The sequence below is a fragment of the Dendroctonus ponderosae genome, unplaced genomic scaffold (genome assembly GCF_020466585.1).
Source record: "Dendroctonus ponderosae isolate FM_Combo_2020 unplaced genomic scaffold, Dpon_F_20191213v2 Dpon_F_20191213_1, whole genome shotgun sequence".
Lineage (NCBI taxonomy): Eukaryota > Metazoa > Arthropoda > Insecta > Coleoptera > Curculionidae > Dendroctonus > Dendroctonus ponderosae.
Window position 1 is genome coordinate 4,966,209 of NW_026017110.1, and position 17,814 is coordinate 4,984,022.

A 17,814-nucleotide genomic window follows, 5' to 3' on the forward strand; every position below is an offset into this window, starting at 1 on the left:
AATATTATAATATAATTTGAATAATTAGATTAGTTCCCTCAGAGTAGTCACTGACCTGTGGAGTGTGAACGGCCACGATTTCCGTCTGAGTGGCGATGCCGTTCTCTTTGAGCTGATGGCTCAGACCAGCACTCTGACTAAAAACGGCCATCACATTTAAAATGTCCTGCATAGAATGCTGAAGCTGCTGAATCTGCAAGACAAATACTTTATACGGAGTATTTAGCCAATCGGAGCTTCTTTTGCTGCTGCCATTCATTTTGGATAAACATAAATTAATGAGGTAAATATCGCAAAAACTGCACGAGTTAGAAGAGAGAACATATTTAATTTCAATATTCTGTGTATTCGAACACAGGTTGTCATTTTTTAGTCATCTTGTGTACCATTGTACATACCTGATTTTGGAGGACCGAGCAAGTTTGCGCCACTTGTTTGACGACGTCCGAGTTATCTTGGTTTAAGTCCGTCATGTTGATACTGGACGCGCTGGTAGCTGTTTCGCCATTAGCGCCGGCTAGACAGGACACCTTTTTCCATAGGGCGCTTATGGCCTCTGTCTGCAACATCTGGATCTTCCTCTCGCTTTCCAGCGCTGCCTTGGTGGTTTCCATGTCAGTAGCCAGTTTCCTAAACCGTATTTTATATAAAACCCTGTCTTTAATCAAACAAGATCGTTTTCAATTCTTGTTTCGGACACAAGAATATTATAGTTTGTTGACAAAAATCTTACTGGATATATGCATAGGCGCGCTGATTCTGCAGCACTTTGAACATTTCCTGCACATCCTTGTCCTTGTTCCTCGTGTAGTATCCGCGCCACATTTTCTGAATGCAAGTGGCAGCCTGTCGTACTTTTTCATTGTTGCTGTTCTCTGTGTTCCTTTGCAGTCTAAACATCGAAAAAAAAACCATAAAAATCCCCACAGTTCCAGTACTTGCCAGTCACCTTCGTTCATCCGCTTTTGAAGCGCACATTTCCGACTCGTCCTCACTGCTGGGCGACCGTGTGCGCGTAGTCAACCCTCTTCTATTCGGCTCTTTTCTGCAAAAGACCGCCGTATGCATGCAGGAAACTAGGAGGCTCTTGGCAACTTACCTAATTGAGTCCTGCATTTTTCTTTGGCGGTGGGGAGATGGTGTGGCGCAATTGCGACCGCTTTGAGATCGAGCCAGTGACGTGGTCAAGCGGTTGCTCTTCGGCGAGTGCGTCAACTTGGCCGGGGCACTGTGGACGAGTTGCGCACTTTGCAGCTTGCCCAGTTTCTCGATCAAAGTGCTTGGCCGGTAGTCAAGACTTTCTCGATCTTCGGGCACCTGCACCATCTGGGCCACATGCATGGAACTGTTCATCATCGGTTCAGTGTCTGCAATATTTAGAAAATTTTCAGACAAATTGAATTGAATTTTCTTCTAAAAATTGCCCTTAACGCCAAACGGTCGAAATTCGCTGTCTTTTTTACGTTTATCAGTAATATCTCACCTCTAAAGAGATAGACGCAAACTTTAACAGACTAAACGCTATTTCGACTTACTTATAATAGAGTTGCTGAACGACTCAGACATCTCTTTGGACTTTCTTAGAATGGCTGCGTCGAAGCTCTGGCTCATAAAAGAGTTGGTCTCGCTATCGCCGCTTCCGCTCAGAGTGTTGTAGCAGCTCATCGCCATGCGATCGGGAGATTTCGGCTTGCTGGCCGCACGCAAAGCTGGCAAGAAGTTGCTTAACTGGCCAATCCGAAAGAAACCACCGAGTACTTACAGTTAAGACGAGATGAGTTCTTGCCCTGCTGCATTCTTTTCCTTGTGGATGGAGAGGCGTGAGGAGTGGCTATAAGCGAAAGAAACATGGTTCCAGCCTCTTGTTGGTGCAATTGAGAAACAACTGAGCGAATTGTTTTAAATCGGAAAAATATTTTTTAGATTTATGAAATCCAGTTAAATTCAAGTTCAAAAGTACTTTGTGCTCAGCCGGTAATCCTTTACTTACAGTTGGAGGACTGCTCGCGCAGCTGTTGCTGATGATGCTGCGCCTTGCTGAGAATGAGTCTCAGTTTCCGATCGTCCTCTGTTTCTAGAGTTTCTCCAGTCAAAGGGCATACAGTGGACAAATAGTGCACCAGCTCCTTCTGGTCACCGACGCGAAAATGTCGCCCTCTGCCTTGAGAGTAGAGCCACTCGGCTCTCAAACTGTACAGAAATTAGAACTGATCCCACTCAGATTCGCCTCTAGAACGGTTGCTTACCTTTCTATCGCGTCCACCACGTAGTCGTCGATCACATTAACGTTCAAGCACCAATTAATTACAAATGGACGGTAGTCGAAGCCTCTAGCTCTTGATTAAGGAAACTAAATGTTGCATTTTATACAAAATTTCAAAGTTTTTTCACATGCAACACATTATATTAGTTAAGGATACATATTCCCACCGGTCATATTAACACATGGGTTGTTAGCTATGGATATTTTGGATAAATTGCCCAAATGGGCCAACCTGGAGATCTCATTCAAATCGGCAATGTTATTGTTAGCTAAAGTAAGAGTGGTTAGACTGGGAGGCAAAAACCGGTCGCATTGGCTCAGATGGTTGATTTTATTCTTGTGCAAAAACAATTGCTGCAAGTTTCAAAAGAGAAAAAATAGTGCCTTCGAATAGTCAGCGCATTAGAAACCAAAGCCATTACCTTAAGACTTTTCAGAAAGGCCAGATCACTTATATGCGTAACGCTATTCTCAGACAAGTCCAAACACTCCAAGTTTATATTAGTATTCAAGTGTTCAATGATCTGAAAAATGACACGGAGGTTAACGGACAATTTCGCCAATTGCAATGATTAGTCACCTTAATGCTGTTCCCTGCCAAGTTCAGCCACTTGAGCCCCGTAAGCTCTTTCAAGCCTTCGATGGTTAAAATGCCGTTGTTGCTCAGATTGAGCGTATGAAGATTGTGAAGCCTGCACACCCCATACATGCGCAACAATTGATTCCGGCAAGCAGAAAGCTACATTGAAGGGAAGAAACGATCAATTTCTTCTAGTGTGTGAATAGAGAAAATCTTTGATAAAATCTAGATGACGATTCAAAATTGACAACATTCTCTTTAAGGGGTTACTGCAAAATATTAACACTTGAACTAAGGAAGACTCAAAGAATTAAAGACATAAAGTAGGATGCTCGAATTTTATAAAGGAGCACCCAGCTAGTCTTGTGCCAAGTGACCCAAACTAACCTTTTCGACTTTCAAAAAAGAATCGATATTGTCCAACCTCTGCAGTTCATTGTCGTCGAGGATCAGTTCGGTGATCTGGCTCTCGCTGGGGGTGCACTTGTTCAGCTTCTTCAGTCTCGTATTGGATAAATTCAGAGTCTCTTCATTCTTCCCTGCAAATTGCCCTTTTATTCTATCAACACAACACAACACGGCACTAGCGCTAATTTACCCATAAGTAGTACGTTGAATAGCCGTGGCTAAAATCACTGTGACTAGCTAAAGGGCTAAAGGTATTGTTAATAACAAATCAGCCTATTTTTTTGTATTTTAATGACAACAAACTGGTGTTTGCGGATGTCAGATTTTGATAGATCGACAACAGAAGGGTAGTGAGGTTGGAAGGCTGGAACGTAGGCAATCGGTTATACAATAGCGTATGTAGGTGAAGGTGTTTGAGATTAGCTGCACTCTTCAGTTACCTATGCATTACACTACCCAACGACGCCATTCTAAAAATTAGTATTTCAGCACCATTATTAATGTGGAAGATAAGTTTTTAAAAATATATACTTTTAGCTGCGGACAAAAGATAAATTGCTTACTACATATGGATAAATTGTATAAGGCCGTTTCGTAGACGCAAGTAAAAAAGAAGAGCTGCCTCCTTGTCTATGATAAGGGGCAGATAGAGGCTCTAATTATGTCCTCCTAGTTGGATAGTGGGCGCCACTATTTAATGTCACATTGACAATGTCGTCTATGTGTTTGGTGAGGTTATTACGTGATTGATAATGAGTTGTCATCGAATTCCCTGTTTCTACCAGTTTTCTCCAAGTGATATTGTTTAATAATCTCGTTATTGTTAACCGCGAGTTTCCGTTTTAATCCGCCTTCGGTCCGTGCCAGGCAAAGTCAGCCGAGTCAACCGATCAGCTGAGCTGCAGTATCAGTTTACTTTACCCCGATCATTATTTTTGTATTTTTGTTTTGTTCCTTCGCTTTGCTAAGCCTCCAAACTGGATCGCATACCGGACTACCTGCGGGATACCATGGACTGGTTCATAGGGTAAGTGCCTTTATTAATACCAGTTTCAGAAAACAATGAGAATTGCTAAATGCTTTTGCTCTGAAGAGTACATGTGATTGTTTATCAAGGCCTCCAAGTCCAAGTGCTCTTATCAGTTAGCAGTGGACATACGTAAATAGGCTTGCGACATTAATTAGGGTAATGGCTGTATTGTCTTGGTGCCTCAGATATCAATTGTTTAGGGAGTTGTTAAGATACCTACTTAGAAAAGGTCCGACTTTAGTTGTTTGTAGACTAGTCTCAATCTGACGCTTATTCAGAAAGCGCTTATTTGAGTAAATCTTCAATCCTTAATTTCGATTCCATGAAAGAAGCTATGGGGGAGTGAATTGATTGAATAGTCATAATGCCTAGATTGATTGATTTTTACACTACTAATGGATAATCCAAGGCCAAAGATAATCAATTTGTTCTAATTGGGACAGGGCTGATTATTGGCCTGCCACAAGTGCAACCCAACATATCCCAAGTTCGCTGTTTTGGCTTCAACCAACTAATGCTTATGGGCTTTTCCAACTCAGCTAGTTTATTCTGCATATTTAAACATGTATTATTCAGTAAGGAACCGGTTTTTACTACTGTAATCAAAGCTCATTCAGTTGTAACATTTCCAGTCCAATACGGCCCTAATGTTCTTCACACTGGCACCAAATTAGTTCCTTTAATCGAGTTTAATGTTGGAAAACCCACGCCTCGAAATCCAATAACAGGCAGTCTCGTTAATTTTACGAGGCTTCTCCTTTAGCCTTTAATTAACTTCAATTTTTATTTATCAAGTTCAACCTTTGTGATTTCGCCAGGCAAATCATGACAGTGTTAACGCTATCGGGGGGATAATGTGGCTGTCGAGGGCGATTTCCGGCAAATCGAAACTGGATAATGCCAAAGTTCTCGTTCTAAATGAACAGTCTTTGACTACCTGCTTTTGCAGGTAACAACAACAACAACAACAATGTTGAAATCATGAGTGTATTAATTACTGGAAATCCGGCCTAAAAACTTTGAAATTTAGTTTTGGCGTTTGTTTACAAATTATGGCGTTTTTCTTGCAGAAAAACCAGGCGTAAAGAGAAAGAGGGTGCCGATTCGTCCTCATCCACTGATTCCAAGCTCTACCTGGAAAGTAAAGTGTTGGAGCGCAAGTTGCCTGAGATGGACCTGAAGATTCTTGTCGACTTGCCGGCTGGTTTAGACTATAATGAGTGGCTGGCATCGCACAGTAAGTATTTACAGAATTATACAAGTTGACATGTACAGATATACATGGTGTTAGTAAATAAGTGCGACAAATTTCTGGGGGTAATTCTGCATGAAAAAATAAGGCGTTTGTGTATGATTCGAATGTCCGCAATAGGATGTTTTTATTGTATCAAGAATTCCTACAAACTGAACATTAATATATGGTAATATATATATATATATTTCATGAATCTCTAAAACGCAATCCTATTGGTTGTGACGTATCTGGTCATATAAATGGCGGATTGTTTACGTTCTGTGCATAGTGTTTAGTTGTGTGGTTGTGTTTCATTAATTATTTTGTGGATTTAAATAATTTATAGTTTGTGTTAAACTAGAAAATCGCTTCAGGATTCCTTAAAGCGTCAACAAACAATTTACCATGTGTACATATTTTTATCGTTACCGAAGTTTTAAAAAACGACGAACGCTTTATTTCAGCGGAATTTAAGGGTGTCAAAGCAGCAGCGTAAGTAAAAATCCGTAAATTCATTATAAGTTACTCTCTCCTTAATATACTAATCTGTCTGTATTGGTTTAAATTAATATATAGAATTTCACTTTTTTTATTTTGGGCATCACGATTTTTAATCATTACGACATTTAATTTGTATTTTGGGCATCACGAGAACAATATGGTGATATCGGATATGTGGAATTGAAACGCGAGGGTTCTTTGTGCATTGTACAAGGTAGAATTTGCCCAGAAAACCAAGTACGATCGAAGGCATATTCTATCTGCCTTATCATTAGCTTTTTGTTCGCACTTTCGTTAAAATGATCCTCGCAACAAAAAAACTTTGATGTTGATTTAGGAACATCACGTCTAGCTGCTTTGAACCATAAAACTTTACGTGCATAATCATGAGGAACGGTTAGAAAGAGTTTGTTTGGAGCACTTATTGAGATGTTCTTGCATCCTGGCACAAAACATCACTTATTTTGTGATCCATACATGTCACTATTTTCCATTATGCAAGATAATAATAATAATCAATAAAATAATGCTAATCAAAATAACTTAAATAATAAAACAAAGCTGCGAAAGCAACAAATTAAACACGAGACACTTTGTTGATATGACCTGCTACGTCACAATCGGGATAGGCAACCGACGATACGAACTCGGCGTTTTTGGCGGAAAATATCTGATTTGAATTTAAATTCGCTTTAAAATTATTATGGAGACTTTTTTTGAAAAAAAATATTAGTGTAATGTTTGCCATAACTACTTATCAGCATTTAAATCTATATATCAGCATTTAAAAAAAAGTGAAAATACCCTATTGATCCGTTTTCCCACATTCGGGGTGTTGAAAGTTTTCTTAAAAACTGACGATGCGTTGACCAAGTTGGTATTCACTTTAGCCTTAAATCAAACAGTAAGCAACCTAGAAATGATTTTGTAATGAACTTTTTTGGCAAGCTGAAGTGAAATTTGGCAGGCCTTGAAACGCGCAGAACAATCAATCTAACTGAACATTGGTTCAAAGTTTAGAAAACAGCCTATTCTCAAGTATAGCGCTGATGATTTTCCATAGAAACAGTGCCCGAGTTATTTTTATTAATTCGCCACCGCTTCTGGAAAATATTTCTATTCTATATATATTTTCAACATAAACAGTTTGACACTTATGTGGTAACGAAGGCTTATTATATGGATATTAATTGACGGTGTTTACGGTTCATGATCTATCGCAAGTGATTAATCGAGTTACTAAAAATCGATTATTCTCAATGAGGATTTAATGGCTTAATCAGCAATGAAAGAATGATTTTATAGCACCTCAAAATTGGGTGTTTCCATTTCTCATTCTGTTTCCTCTACAAGTAGCAGGTTCTTGAGTGTTAAGTCAGGAGATCGGGGCGTCCAAACTAGGCCTTGTACAATAGAAATAAGTTTATGAATCTTGTTACTTTTCCTGAAGTTAGTCAAGATAATATTTATGTTTCAGAAAAGAGTTATAACTTGAAAAAAATTACTAAAATCAGCCAAATCTTTAGTCGGAAATTAGAAAAAATATTTTTTAATTCTCCCAAACCCACCCACTCTGTAAGCATGACTGTTTCCAGCAATGTCTCTCTTCGATCACGTCAATCTAGTCTATGGAGCAATTAGTGAATTCTGTACAGCGACCAGTTGCCCGGACATGACAGGACCAGGGCAAAGGCAAGTTTCCAACCGCCACGATCCATTCCCATCTTTACCATTCATTCATTCATCATCTTAAACCGTTTTACTTTAGGACCTACTTGTGGTTCGATGAGAAGGGCAAAAAGACCAAAGTGGCCGCTCCCCAGTATATTGACTACGTGATGACTTTCATTCAGAAGACCATCAGTGATGAAACGATTTTCCCCACCAAATACGGTAAGCCACCTTAATTTACAGATTGATTCAATATTTTTCTGTCCTCTTAACGGTCTAATATTCGTCTCTGATATCTTTTGCTTAACCATTTGTGTTGGGCCTCGTTCCTAACTCTTCTATCTAACCCCTCAATATCGTCCCCCATTTATCTAAAACACCCCCCATTTCAATGAAGAGCTGCCGCAATTGATTCAACTTCATCTTCCATTCCAGCAAATGAGTTTCCAGTTTCTTTCGAGTCAATCGTGCGTAAAATAGTGCGATTGCTCTATCACGTGGTGGCTCATTTGTACGCGGCCCATTTCAAAGAGGTGCTACTGCTGGGGCTTCACTCCCACCTCAATCTCACCTTTGCCCATTTGATGGCGTTGCACCATCGATTCACCCTGATCGATCCCAAAGAAACCGACATCCTAGAAGATTTAGAGGTAGGTGAAGTTGATGGTGAGACGATGATTGGTTGCTCAATGAGTAGCTTTTCAGATGGCGCTCGGCCTCAACCAGGAAGCGGTAGAGGCCGCCAACAACAATGAAGAACGGGATAGGAGCGAGGATAGTCGATCTCAGTCCACGGAAGATACTTGTAAGTTGATTTGATAATGGCTGATTGATTGGTAGTAATTGGGCGGACGATAGGACAGTTTTTGGTTCCTCGAAACCGGTTGGTACATGTAAGTTGGGGCTGGAAAATGGGGGGATTTGTGGTGTCGGGTCGCTGATTCGTCAGTGAGGGGATGTTTTTCTGCTTCTTAAACTCTGAGTTTTCTCTATCAGCTTTAGAACGCCAGAGCAGTTATAACTAATTCGGTTTTCTATTTCTGAAATTTTATTCCGAAGTTTGGACAGCAAGTAACATTTTTCTGTTTTCTTCTAGGTGGCGACAATAAATCCTAGCTGAATGTAATTTAAGACAAAGGGATTTCAAAACCTTTAACTGTAATTTGATGTGATTTAAGTGGGAAACCTAACTACTTTATATGTTGTAGATCGCGAATGTGATGTTAAAAGACGCATAGTGACTGAATTATTTTTCTAGTGTAACATTATTTATTTTATATAACTATTTTTCTCTATTTTAAGCCAATGATCCGACGTCTGTTATTTAATTTTCTTGTTTTTTTTTAATTTACACTAACATTCAGAGAGTTTGCGCGCCGTTTCGTTCTCCATAGATTTCAAGACGCGCATTAACTCCGGCTAGTGTTTGTTCCTATTTTATCAGAGAATGCATGATACTTAAGTGTTTTAGGTTGTAGACAATTTGTGGTAATTCACTGCATACAGATACACACTGTAATGATAGTGAAGAAAACTCGAATATATCAACTGTTGTTAATTTGCAAGTTTATCAGAAGCTTTATAAGCAAATAGTTGGTAGACCTTAATTGTGAACAAGGGTACTTTTTGACTCACCAACTTAACTTCCTGTGGTATTCCATCAAGTTTTTTTGTAAAAAATCACTAATTTTTCCGAAGAACACATTTAAAATACTCCTTCCACTCTTGTCGCAATGACACTAAACTAACCAACTCTAATTAACTGTCAAAGACTTTGACAGTCATATTCTAGACTAAATGAAATTTGTTTTCACTTAAAATTCACTTAGTAGGCTTAGAATTAATCTCGAGCTACTTTTTTGTGCATAACAATTTTCTTCTGCTCGTCTTGGTGGGGAATTGGTCATAAAAGTTCTGAAGGGGACGAAATAACTAAGCCGAAACGTCGCGTTTTTTGTGTACGTACACAGCAGGCGGGCGTGTGCGAAACCATAGTCAAGTTAGTGGGTCTAGCGCTTATCTAGTAAATGCTCTCAACACTTTGCCGCTGCCCTGCATCTAGATGGCCTTTATTGTTAACTGTTCCAAGTCCTCTGCTTCTCCCCCATTGTGATGATCCTTGCCTCCCATCTACCCGACGACGCATTTAACTTTTAAATGTCTGTACAGTGTTGTTCCTCCAGAGTTAGAGCTAACCTAGCAGAAGATGCTGAATGTACATAACTATTTGTAAAATGATTTTAGTCTGTTACTTTAGAAGATAATATTATGTAAACGCTATTAGATAATATAGCAATTGTTGAACAATAAATAAATCCTCAGATGTTTTGGCTGCTCTATTATTGCGCTCTTATATTGGGACGAATTTAACGTTGATGGGCCCCTCTGGTCGCAGGATTAAGTCCACGAAAAAGCTGGGCGGCGCACAGCCTGAGGGCTCCAGCCGGAACTTCCTCAGGAGGCCCACAATGACCGCTTTGATTTCCAAGATGGCAAATTTTTGCCCTGAAAAACTAATTTTAGAGCTTCCGCCCAATGCCACCCACTGATTAAACCTCTCACCTATGCAATTTCTCGGTCCAGCGCTGAAAGGTAAGTAGGCAAAAGGGTGTCGGTTGGCGCAGTTTTCCGGTAGAAATCTGTCAGGGTCGAATCGCTGCGGATCTGGATATATATCCGGGTTCCGGTGCAGATCAAATATGTGCAGGTACAAAACGGTTCCTTTGGGGATCTTGCTGCCTGTATGAGATAGAAAGTCCTCACTTGCCTCTCTGGTTATTAGAGGCACGCTGGGGTAAAGCCGCAGGCTCTCTTTGATCACCCTTTCTGTATAGGGCAGGTCTTGCAGGTCGTGGTAGGTCGGTGTCCGAGTTGGCGTGATGTTGGACTGGATTTCTTTGCGCACATTTTCCTGAATTAAATTGAGATTAATTTTGATAATTAAATTAATCAACTAAGATTACGGAATTTAAATAATTGGAGCTTAAACAATGAGCACTCGACTACGTCACTTCATAAGGGTTTTATTGGCGCCATGATGTATTTTGCGGCTCTTCCTCTAAATTGGTTGGTTATTGTTGGTGTGACGGTTCAATTAGTTTGTGGCCAGTTTTTGTTGAAACTGCCGCAAAACTCTGGCAAAACAGTGTTTATCCGAAGCTTAAACAAGTATAGTGAGTTGCGCTTTTGAGTTGTTGCCGGTCTCTGAGTTAATGAGTTTTAACTCATTTGTTAATGAGTTATAACTCATGGCCGATGACGGAATTTTGACACCTAACAAAAAAAGCCATTATTATATTGCGTTTGCGCATACGATTGCTTGAAACTATTTGGTCTAAAACGCGCAAATCCGGAAATTTTTAAAAAACTTAATTTTTTTTCAGAGCCATGAGGGTGACTAGTTTTTCATATTTTGATTATATGCTTTTGCTTTCTCTGGTCGTTTTTTGAGGAAACCTAAATTTTGTCGAAAAAAACAGGATTACTTTGTTTCGATTTTGTCCCAAATTCAAAGGTAAAATGGGTATTCGAAAAAAACGATATAGAAGACCAAACTGTAAAGACGACGAATTTTCTTGTAAAATCCAACCTTTAACTTTTTTGCATAAAAGACTCTCAGTTTGCCAGTATTTTACAGTTACAGAAAAAAACGCGTTGTTCTGTTTAGAGAGAGTTTTGTTTAGAAATATTGACCTAAAAGTGAAGAAACCGGAATTTAAATAAACCAAATTATTCACAGCGACAAAAGTGACAAATTTTTCGAATTATTGATTAAAAACTTCACTTGTTCTGTTCGGGGAAATATTTTTGGGAAAAAATCCACGAAAAATGAATAGGGTTTGTCCAAAATTTGAAGCAGCAAAAGGTTCCAAAAAAAATTTACAAAGCCGTTCAGGAGTCGCGTTTCAATAAAATGTATTTTACAATTTTTATAGAAAATACCTGAAGATTGTCAGTAGTTTAAGTAGAACTAAAAATAATATATTTTTGGCGTATCAAGAATTTCATAATGGAAACTTTACTAAAACTGAATGACTGGAAATATCTTCAGAGCAATGAGGGTGGCGAATTTTCCAAATAATTTTTTGGAAACTTGCTCTCTGGCTGTTTTTCCAAGATAATCTTAATTGCTTTCGGTAAAAAACTGAATAAAATTATTTGATTTCTGCGCCAAATTCGAAGCTGAAAGGGGTTTCCTTAAGTTCCCTGCACCGATGAATGACTGATGATGATTCTAGCAAAATTAATTTTGTAATTTTTGGCTGAAAAGACCCCATTATTGTAAGAAAAGAAGAAAAGCGTTAGGAAATAATGTTTTTCTTGCGTTTTTTATTAACAATTTTTAGTTTTGTGATCGGTTTTTGAGAAAATTATTTCGGGAGAAATTTATTTTCGGTTTTGTCCCGAATTCGACGCTGAAAAAAGTTTTTGTAAAATTCCTACAAAGCTATAGATTTATCTTGTTATTTTTAGAGTTGAAGACCTCCAGAACGTCAATATTTTTAAGTAAAAGTCTACAAAATAGAGCGTTTTTGAGTAGAAAGCAAAGCAAAAAAAATTAGTCAAAACTAAAAAAAAAATGGTTTTTTATCAAAAATCTTTTTTTACAAAGCGACGAAAGAGGTGAGTGTTAATAATTCTTCAAGCATGTTCTAAGCAACTATTTACTAAAAATAATTATTTAGTCGGGGTTCTGCTAATCTACAGGGTGGTTTTTTAGTGCGAGAGCGTCCATTATTTCCGTTGGTAATTTTTTTATATGATACAGAGTGTCTCAGAAAAGCGAGGCAAGATCAAAGTCCAACAAATTTTGACACTTATTTATTGAATTCCATAGCCACCTTACAATAAATTATAATTTGAAAACGGTTGATTTCACAGCTTAGTGTAAATGCAAATTTGTAACATTGTAAATTGTCTACCTAATGACGCATTAATATACAGGTACTTCCATTTGAAAAACGAAAGTTATATTGCTTTAAAAAGTTTTAGATTTAAGTCCACATTGTTAACACCCTGTACAATATTGTACATTGTATTGATATGTTGGTTCAATAGAATTCTTAACGGATCTATGGGGATTGGMAAGACGTATTTTTTGTATGTTTAAYTGCTTTCTATAATCTTSMTTCTATAATGAATGATAATGAAAACGGCGATAATCTGCCAACGTCGCAAGTAAGAAAAAAACAATTTACGGTGCATATGCAGCGTTTCAAGCTGCATTCCATGAGCTAATGAAAAATGRATGGTTCTATTTAAAAAAATGCACTTTAACATTGCCTCGCTTTTCTGAGACACTCTGTATCATATGAAATATTTTTAAAATATGCGCACTTTGTGCGTCAACCACTTTTATATGAAACTATTTTTCGAACGTTCAACACCAACGGAAATAATAGACTCTCTCGCACTAAAAAACCACCCTGTATGTTAAAGCGATTTTTTAAATATGCAACATAAATGATGGCAAAGAAAACCTAAAAAGTGTTAAATCGGGAGATTGTGGTGGCCGTAGTCCGCTCCGCTTCGCAACATTTAAAAGAAACCGGATAAAGTGCCACAGCGTATTAATATGCAGATGTTGTTTGATAATGCAGATTGTTTTGTCTTTGTGAGTTTGACTAATTTGTAATCGTAGTCATTGAAAATTGTTGATTACTTACATGATTTCTTCAACGAGTAGCATACATACGCATGTAACACGATATACATATTTAGAGACGCGCGCGTTCAGTGGTATGAAATACTATTAAATGGAACTGAAAGGTTTTTGGAAAGAGTTTGTTCGTTTAAACCTTTAAGTCAATTTTTGCCCTGAACCATGATATTTCGTAATAACAATAACACGTAGTACTTTCCGTGTTAGTAACTCGCGAAAAATTTGTGTTCTTACCTGAATATCCGGATGTTCAGCCAGCGCATACAACAGGAAAGTAATGGCTGCTGCCGTTGTATCGTGACCCTGTAAAAGCACACAGAAGTCGCCTTCAACCTCTTTTCACCGCAAATATACCTCAAACATAAACGTGTCAACTTCTTCACGAATTCCTTCATAGTCAATGGTGCCTTCGTTGATTTTGGCGTACAGCAGCAAGTCCAGCATCTTCATAATCTTTCTGCCCGAGTATGTGGTGGACACCACTTGTTCATCGCGTCCATCTACCAGCTGCTTCTCCCTTTCCTTCATCACTCTGTAGGTGAACTGGTGCAGGCTGTGGATGGTCTCTGACTCCTTTTCATAGTCATTAGACAGGGAGTAGACCAGAGGGATCAGGCTCCAAGGTTTAGTCACCCGGCCGAAGACAAACTGGCCCATTTTGTGGATGTTGCTTCTGTAACTCTTCATAGTATCCTCCTCCACACTGCTAACCCCCAATGCGGTTTCTAGAAGCGTTCATTCAGTTACTTTTGGCGCTAAATTACCCCCTGCTATCTACCGGTTATCGATTGAAGGGTCAGGTTAGTGACTATGGGCATCAAGTTGATCAACGGCTTCCCACCAAGGCTCTGCGCGTTCATTTCTTCGATCTGTTTCACCATATTGCTGGTCTCCTCGTTGAAAATATCCAGGAATTTTTGGAGGACGTTGAAGTGAAAAGCGGGGGTAAGCAGTTTACGCCTTTTTTGCCATTTCTGGCCTGAGCTAGTGAGCAAACCTTCCCCCAGCCACCTGCCTAGGAACTTGTAAAGGCGGCTTTTCTTCATATGTTTCATTTGGGAGAGAACCAACTGAAGGCATATCAAGGAGGGCAATATTATAAATCATTAATGAAGGAGACGTTTTTTGTACCTCCATGTCATCAGGATGGAGCAAGTTGATCACCACGATGTGCAGAGTAGAGAACCGATAAATCGGCCCATATCTTTGCGCACAGTCTCGAAGATACTCAAAAATCTTACCGGGATATGGATTTCTCATGAGAAATTCTAAATTTCCTATCAACCAATGACCGGGTGGAGAAGGAATGTGGCTCAGAACCTTTCGGAATCGGAAGCCCTGAATCAGTAGGTACGAAACCAATGCAACCAGCGCCCATAGAACCGCTTGAGCCCCTAACATGTTTTACTTAACAGTTGAACCGGTTACTAACAATGGATGGAACTAACTGACAAAAGCGAACTTGAAATATCTTTAAAATGTTAGATTCCGCTAATTATCAATTAAGTATACACTTCTCGTGGGCTTCGACTACAAATCGCTAGATTAGTTTTGATGAAAACAATTTTTATGTCGATTTACACGCGAAGAGGATTCATAAATAGGTTTCATCAGTAGGCATGTTAGATAATGGAAATTTGACATCAGTTCGCAGTTCGGTTATTAATAGACGCCAATAATTAACAAGCGGCTAAAGTTTTGAAGATCTGTAGCTAAGATGATACATGGGAAATGAGGATAAAAGGAATCATTCGACAAGATTATGCCAATACTTCATGTTTTCCGTCCTGTTTTTGGTCATTTTTCCGAAGAAAAATGCGCAAGAACGCTCATTTTTACATCGTTCCAGAGTGAACTAAATGGCCTTTTTAGAAAGTACACCATCGATAAGAAGATGTTAGCAGTTTTCTCAAAAGTCTTAATGTCAAGAAGTTTTAGATTTGAGTGTTTGTCTTTTGAGTGGCAAAATCGACTCAAACAAACATTTGAGCCACGTAATTCGTTTTGCCATGGGTAGAGAATTGAAAATTCGATTCAGTCATAACAACATTAGCGAGCAAATTCGAGTAGTTGTAACTCAGAAAGCGAAATTTGAATATCAGACATTTAGGTGCAAGATTATGACAACATTTTCTGTTTTCTACCCCGTTTTTGCTCATTTCTCGGAAGCAAAATGACCGAGAACGCTGATTTTTTACATTATTCCAGAGGCAACTAAATGGCCTTTTTAGAAAGCGAACCATCGATAAGGAAATGTTGGCAGTTTTCTCGAAAAAGTCTTGATTTCAAGAAGTTTTAGATTTGCGTGTTTTTATCTTGAGTTGTAAAATCGACTCAAACATGACGCTGCCTTTTTCGAAGTTTCTCAAGGATCATTTGAGCCACAGAATTTGTTATGGCATCGTTGGGTAGAGAATTGAAAACTCGATTCAGTCATAAGTGATTTTCAATGAGGAGGAATTTCAAAAGGATTGTACATCTTTTTGAATTTTCAAAGTCAAAAATCAAAATTTCGCATGCGTGTTTTTTGACCTCAACGGACAGTTTCCGACCTAAGAAGCTCGCCAATTGCACATATAAAGTAAAAAAAAATCGATTATATTGGACCTGAGGCTTCTAGCGTGATTTTTAATCAGCTCGTTGAATTCTTAACTTTCTTCAGATAAAAAGGATGCAGAACTAGACGCGTCTTAAGACAATTGAGATTTTTTCAAACAATCTCCCCAATGTACAAATGAAAAATTTTAGGGATTATAAGAAGAAATCGTCCCTTACAGATTGTGACCTCTCAAAAATCGTTCAAAATAGAAATCTTGATTATTTGGGAACTGGAAAGACCGCAGTGTCTTTTAATTAGCTCGTTGCATTCCTTGTCTCTTTCAGATGAAAATGATGTAAAATTCGAGGTATTTTGAGGCAATTGATATTTTTTCAAAAAAACCGACCTCCACTCTTATGAAATTTACGGTCAAAAATCAAAATTTCACAAGCGTGTTTTTTTACCTCAATGGACAGTTTCCGACCTAAGAACCTCGCCAATGTGCACATATAGTGTTTGATATTAAAATAAGGAATAAATTGTCTTAAAATGACCTGAGGCTTTTAGCGTAATTTTTAATTAGCAAGAGCTCGTTGAATTCTTGACTTTCTTGAGATAAAAACAGATGTAGAACGATGTAGAACTAGACGTGTTTTGAGATAATTGAGATTTTGTCAACAAAAAGGAAAGAAATCTCCCCCATGTACGAATGTAAAATTTTAGGGATTATAGGAAGAAATCGTCCCTTACATTGTAACCGCTCAAAAAGCGTTCAAAATAGACAGAAAATGTGATTATTTGGGAACTGGAAAAGCCGCGGTGTCTTTTAATTAGCTCGTTGCATTCCTTTTCTCTTTCCTATGAAAATGATATAGAATTCGAGGTATTTTAAAAAACTTGATTTTTTTTCGACCCCTTATGAAATTTTCGATCAAAAATATAAACTTCACAATCGTATTTTTTGGCCTCATTGGATTGTGTCCGACCTAAGAAGCTGCCCGATAACTAATACGAAGTTTGTGGGTCAATAATAAGGAAGATATCGTCCGCTAAAGATTGCGACCGCTCAAAAACCGTTCAAAATAGACAAAAAATGTTGATTATTTGGGAACTAGAAAGGCCACGGTGTTTTTTAATTAGCTCATTTCATTCCTTGTTTCTTTCAGATGAAAATGATGTAGAATTCGAGGTATTTTGAGATAATTGATATTTTTTCAAAAAAAACCTCCACCCTCATGAAATTTTCGGTCAAAAATCAAAATTTTACAAGCGTCTTTTTTTACCTCAATGGACAGTTTCCGACCTAAAAAGCTGGTAATATAGTGTTTGAATTTAAAATCGTCTTAAAATTTGGCAAAAATTCGATTATTTTGGAACTGACCTGGCTTCTAGCGTGATTTTTAATGAGCTATTTGAATTCTTGACTTTCTTGAGATAAAAAGGATGTAGAACTAGACGCGTTTTGAGACAATTGAGATTTTTTCAACAAAAAAGGAAAAACAATCTCCCCAATGTGCGAATGTAAAATTTTAGGGATTATGATAAGGACGAAATCGTCCCTTACAGATTGTGACCGCTCAAAAACCGTTCAAAGTAGGCAGAAAATGTTGATTACTTGGGAACTGGAAAGGCCGCGGTGTCTTTTAATGGGGTCTTTGCATTCCTTGTCTCTTTCCGATGACAATGATGTAGAATTCGAGGCATTTTGAGATAATTGAAATTTTTTCAAAAAAATCGACCTCCACCCCTATGAAATTTTCGGTCAAAAATAAAAATTTCGCATGCGTGATTTTTGATCTCAATGGACAGTTTCCGACCTAAGAAGCGCGCGAATATGCACATATAGTGTTTGAATTTAAAATAAGGAAGAAATCGTCTTAAAATGGGGTAAAAAATTGAAAACTCGCTTCAGTCATAAAAACATGA

The 17,814-nt window shown here is 38.3% G+C and overlaps 3 protein-coding genes across 5 annotated transcripts in view; 1 reads left to right on the forward strand and 2 right to left on the reverse strand.

Annotated features, from left to right (window-relative positions):
* The window catches only part of LOC109534950 (centrosomal protein of 97 kDa), a 4,319-nt gene extending 661 nt beyond the window's left edge, over window positions 1-3,658 (reverse strand). The window contains exons 1-14 of the mRNA XM_048661129.1: window positions 3,442-3,658; window positions 3,231-3,382; window positions 2,844-3,002; window positions 2,686-2,787; window positions 2,421-2,617; window positions 2,247-2,330; window positions 1,991-2,190; window positions 1,763-1,831; window positions 1,536-1,709; window positions 1,100-1,367; window positions 950-1,045; window positions 734-892; window positions 399-630; window positions 56-193 (exon numbers count right to left, since the gene is read on the reverse strand). Of these exons, the coding sequence (XP_048517086.1) occupies window positions 56-193; window positions 399-630; window positions 734-892; window positions 950-1,045; window positions 1,100-1,367; window positions 1,536-1,709; window positions 1,763-1,831; window positions 1,991-2,190; window positions 2,247-2,330; window positions 2,421-2,617; window positions 2,686-2,787; window positions 2,844-3,002; window positions 3,231-3,382; window positions 3,442-3,445 (2,034 nt within the window). The 5' untranslated portion in view covers window positions 3,446-3,658. The remainder of the gene's footprint in view (window positions 1-55; window positions 194-398; window positions 631-733; window positions 893-949; window positions 1,046-1,099; window positions 1,368-1,535; window positions 1,710-1,762; window positions 1,832-1,990; window positions 2,191-2,246; window positions 2,331-2,420; window positions 2,618-2,685; window positions 2,788-2,843; window positions 3,003-3,230; window positions 3,383-3,441) is intronic.
* A 256-nt stretch (window positions 3,659-3,914) lies between these two features.
* Window positions 3,915-10,014, forward strand: LOC109534967 (MOB kinase activator-like 2). 2 transcript variants are annotated; one of them, XR_002171676.2, is made up of 7 exons: window positions 3,915-4,278; window positions 5,352-5,518; window positions 7,612-7,708; window positions 7,785-7,909; window positions 8,123-8,337; window positions 8,393-8,580; window positions 8,784-10,014. XR_002171676.2 is itself a non-coding variant. In XM_019900771.2 (7 exons), exons 1-7 carry the CDS (start codon window positions 4,262-4,264, stop codon window positions 8,801-8,803), a joined length of 741 nt encoding a protein of 246 aa, XP_019756330.1. In that variant the 5' UTR covers window positions 3,915-4,261; the 3' UTR covers window positions 8,804-10,014. The 2 variants fall into 2 exon arrangements, 1 of the variants encoding a protein (XP_019756330.1); XM_019900771.2 differs by having other exon boundaries at window positions 8,393-8,492.
* Window positions 9,232-14,909, reverse strand: LOC109534965 (cytochrome P450 4C1). 2 transcript variants are annotated; one of them, XR_002171675.2, is made up of 7 exons: window positions 14,481-14,909; window positions 14,128-14,419; window positions 13,704-14,074; window positions 13,584-13,652; window positions 10,250-10,598; window positions 9,940-10,192; window positions 9,232-9,883 (listed from the first exon to the last, which is right to left on the reverse strand). XR_002171675.2 is itself a non-coding variant. In XM_019900768.2 (6 exons), the coding sequence occupies exons 1-6, from the start codon at window positions 14,748-14,750 to the stop codon at window positions 10,038-10,040; spliced, it is 1,506 nt and encodes a 501-aa protein (XP_019756327.2). In that variant the 5' UTR covers window positions 14,751-14,909; the 3' UTR covers window positions 9,934-10,037. The 2 variants fall into 2 exon arrangements, 1 of the variants encoding a protein (XP_019756327.2); XM_019900768.2 differs by lacking the exon at window positions 9,232-9,883 and having other exon boundaries at window positions 9,934-10,192.
* Between the last annotated feature and the right edge of the window lie 2,905 nt (window positions 14,910-17,814).

Excerpts from the sequence above, each read along its gene's own strand:
- LOC109534967 (XM_019900771.2), top strand. Across the intron at positions 7,709-7,784 it reads ATGACAGGACCAGGGCAAAG|GACCTACTTGTGGTTCGATG; the intron begins GCAAGTTTCCAA and ends GTTTTACTTTAG. Across the intron at positions 7,910-8,122 it reads GATTTTCCCCACCAAATACG|CAAATGAGTTTCCAGTTTCT; the intron begins GTAAGCCACCTT and ends CTTCCATTCCAG.
- LOC109534965 (XM_019900768.2), bottom strand. The coding sequence starts at position 14,750 with ATGTTAGGGGCTCAAGCGGTTCTATGGGCGCTGGTTGCATTGGTTTCG. Across the intron at positions 13,653-13,703 it reads TTGACACGTTTATGTTTGAG|GGTCACGATACAACGGCAGC; the intron begins GTATATTTGCGG and ends GTGCTTTTACAG. Across the intron at positions 10,193-10,249 it reads TGGACCGAGAAATTGCATAG|GGCAAAAATTTGCCATCTTG; the intron begins GTGAGAGGTTTA and ends TTAGTTTTTCAG.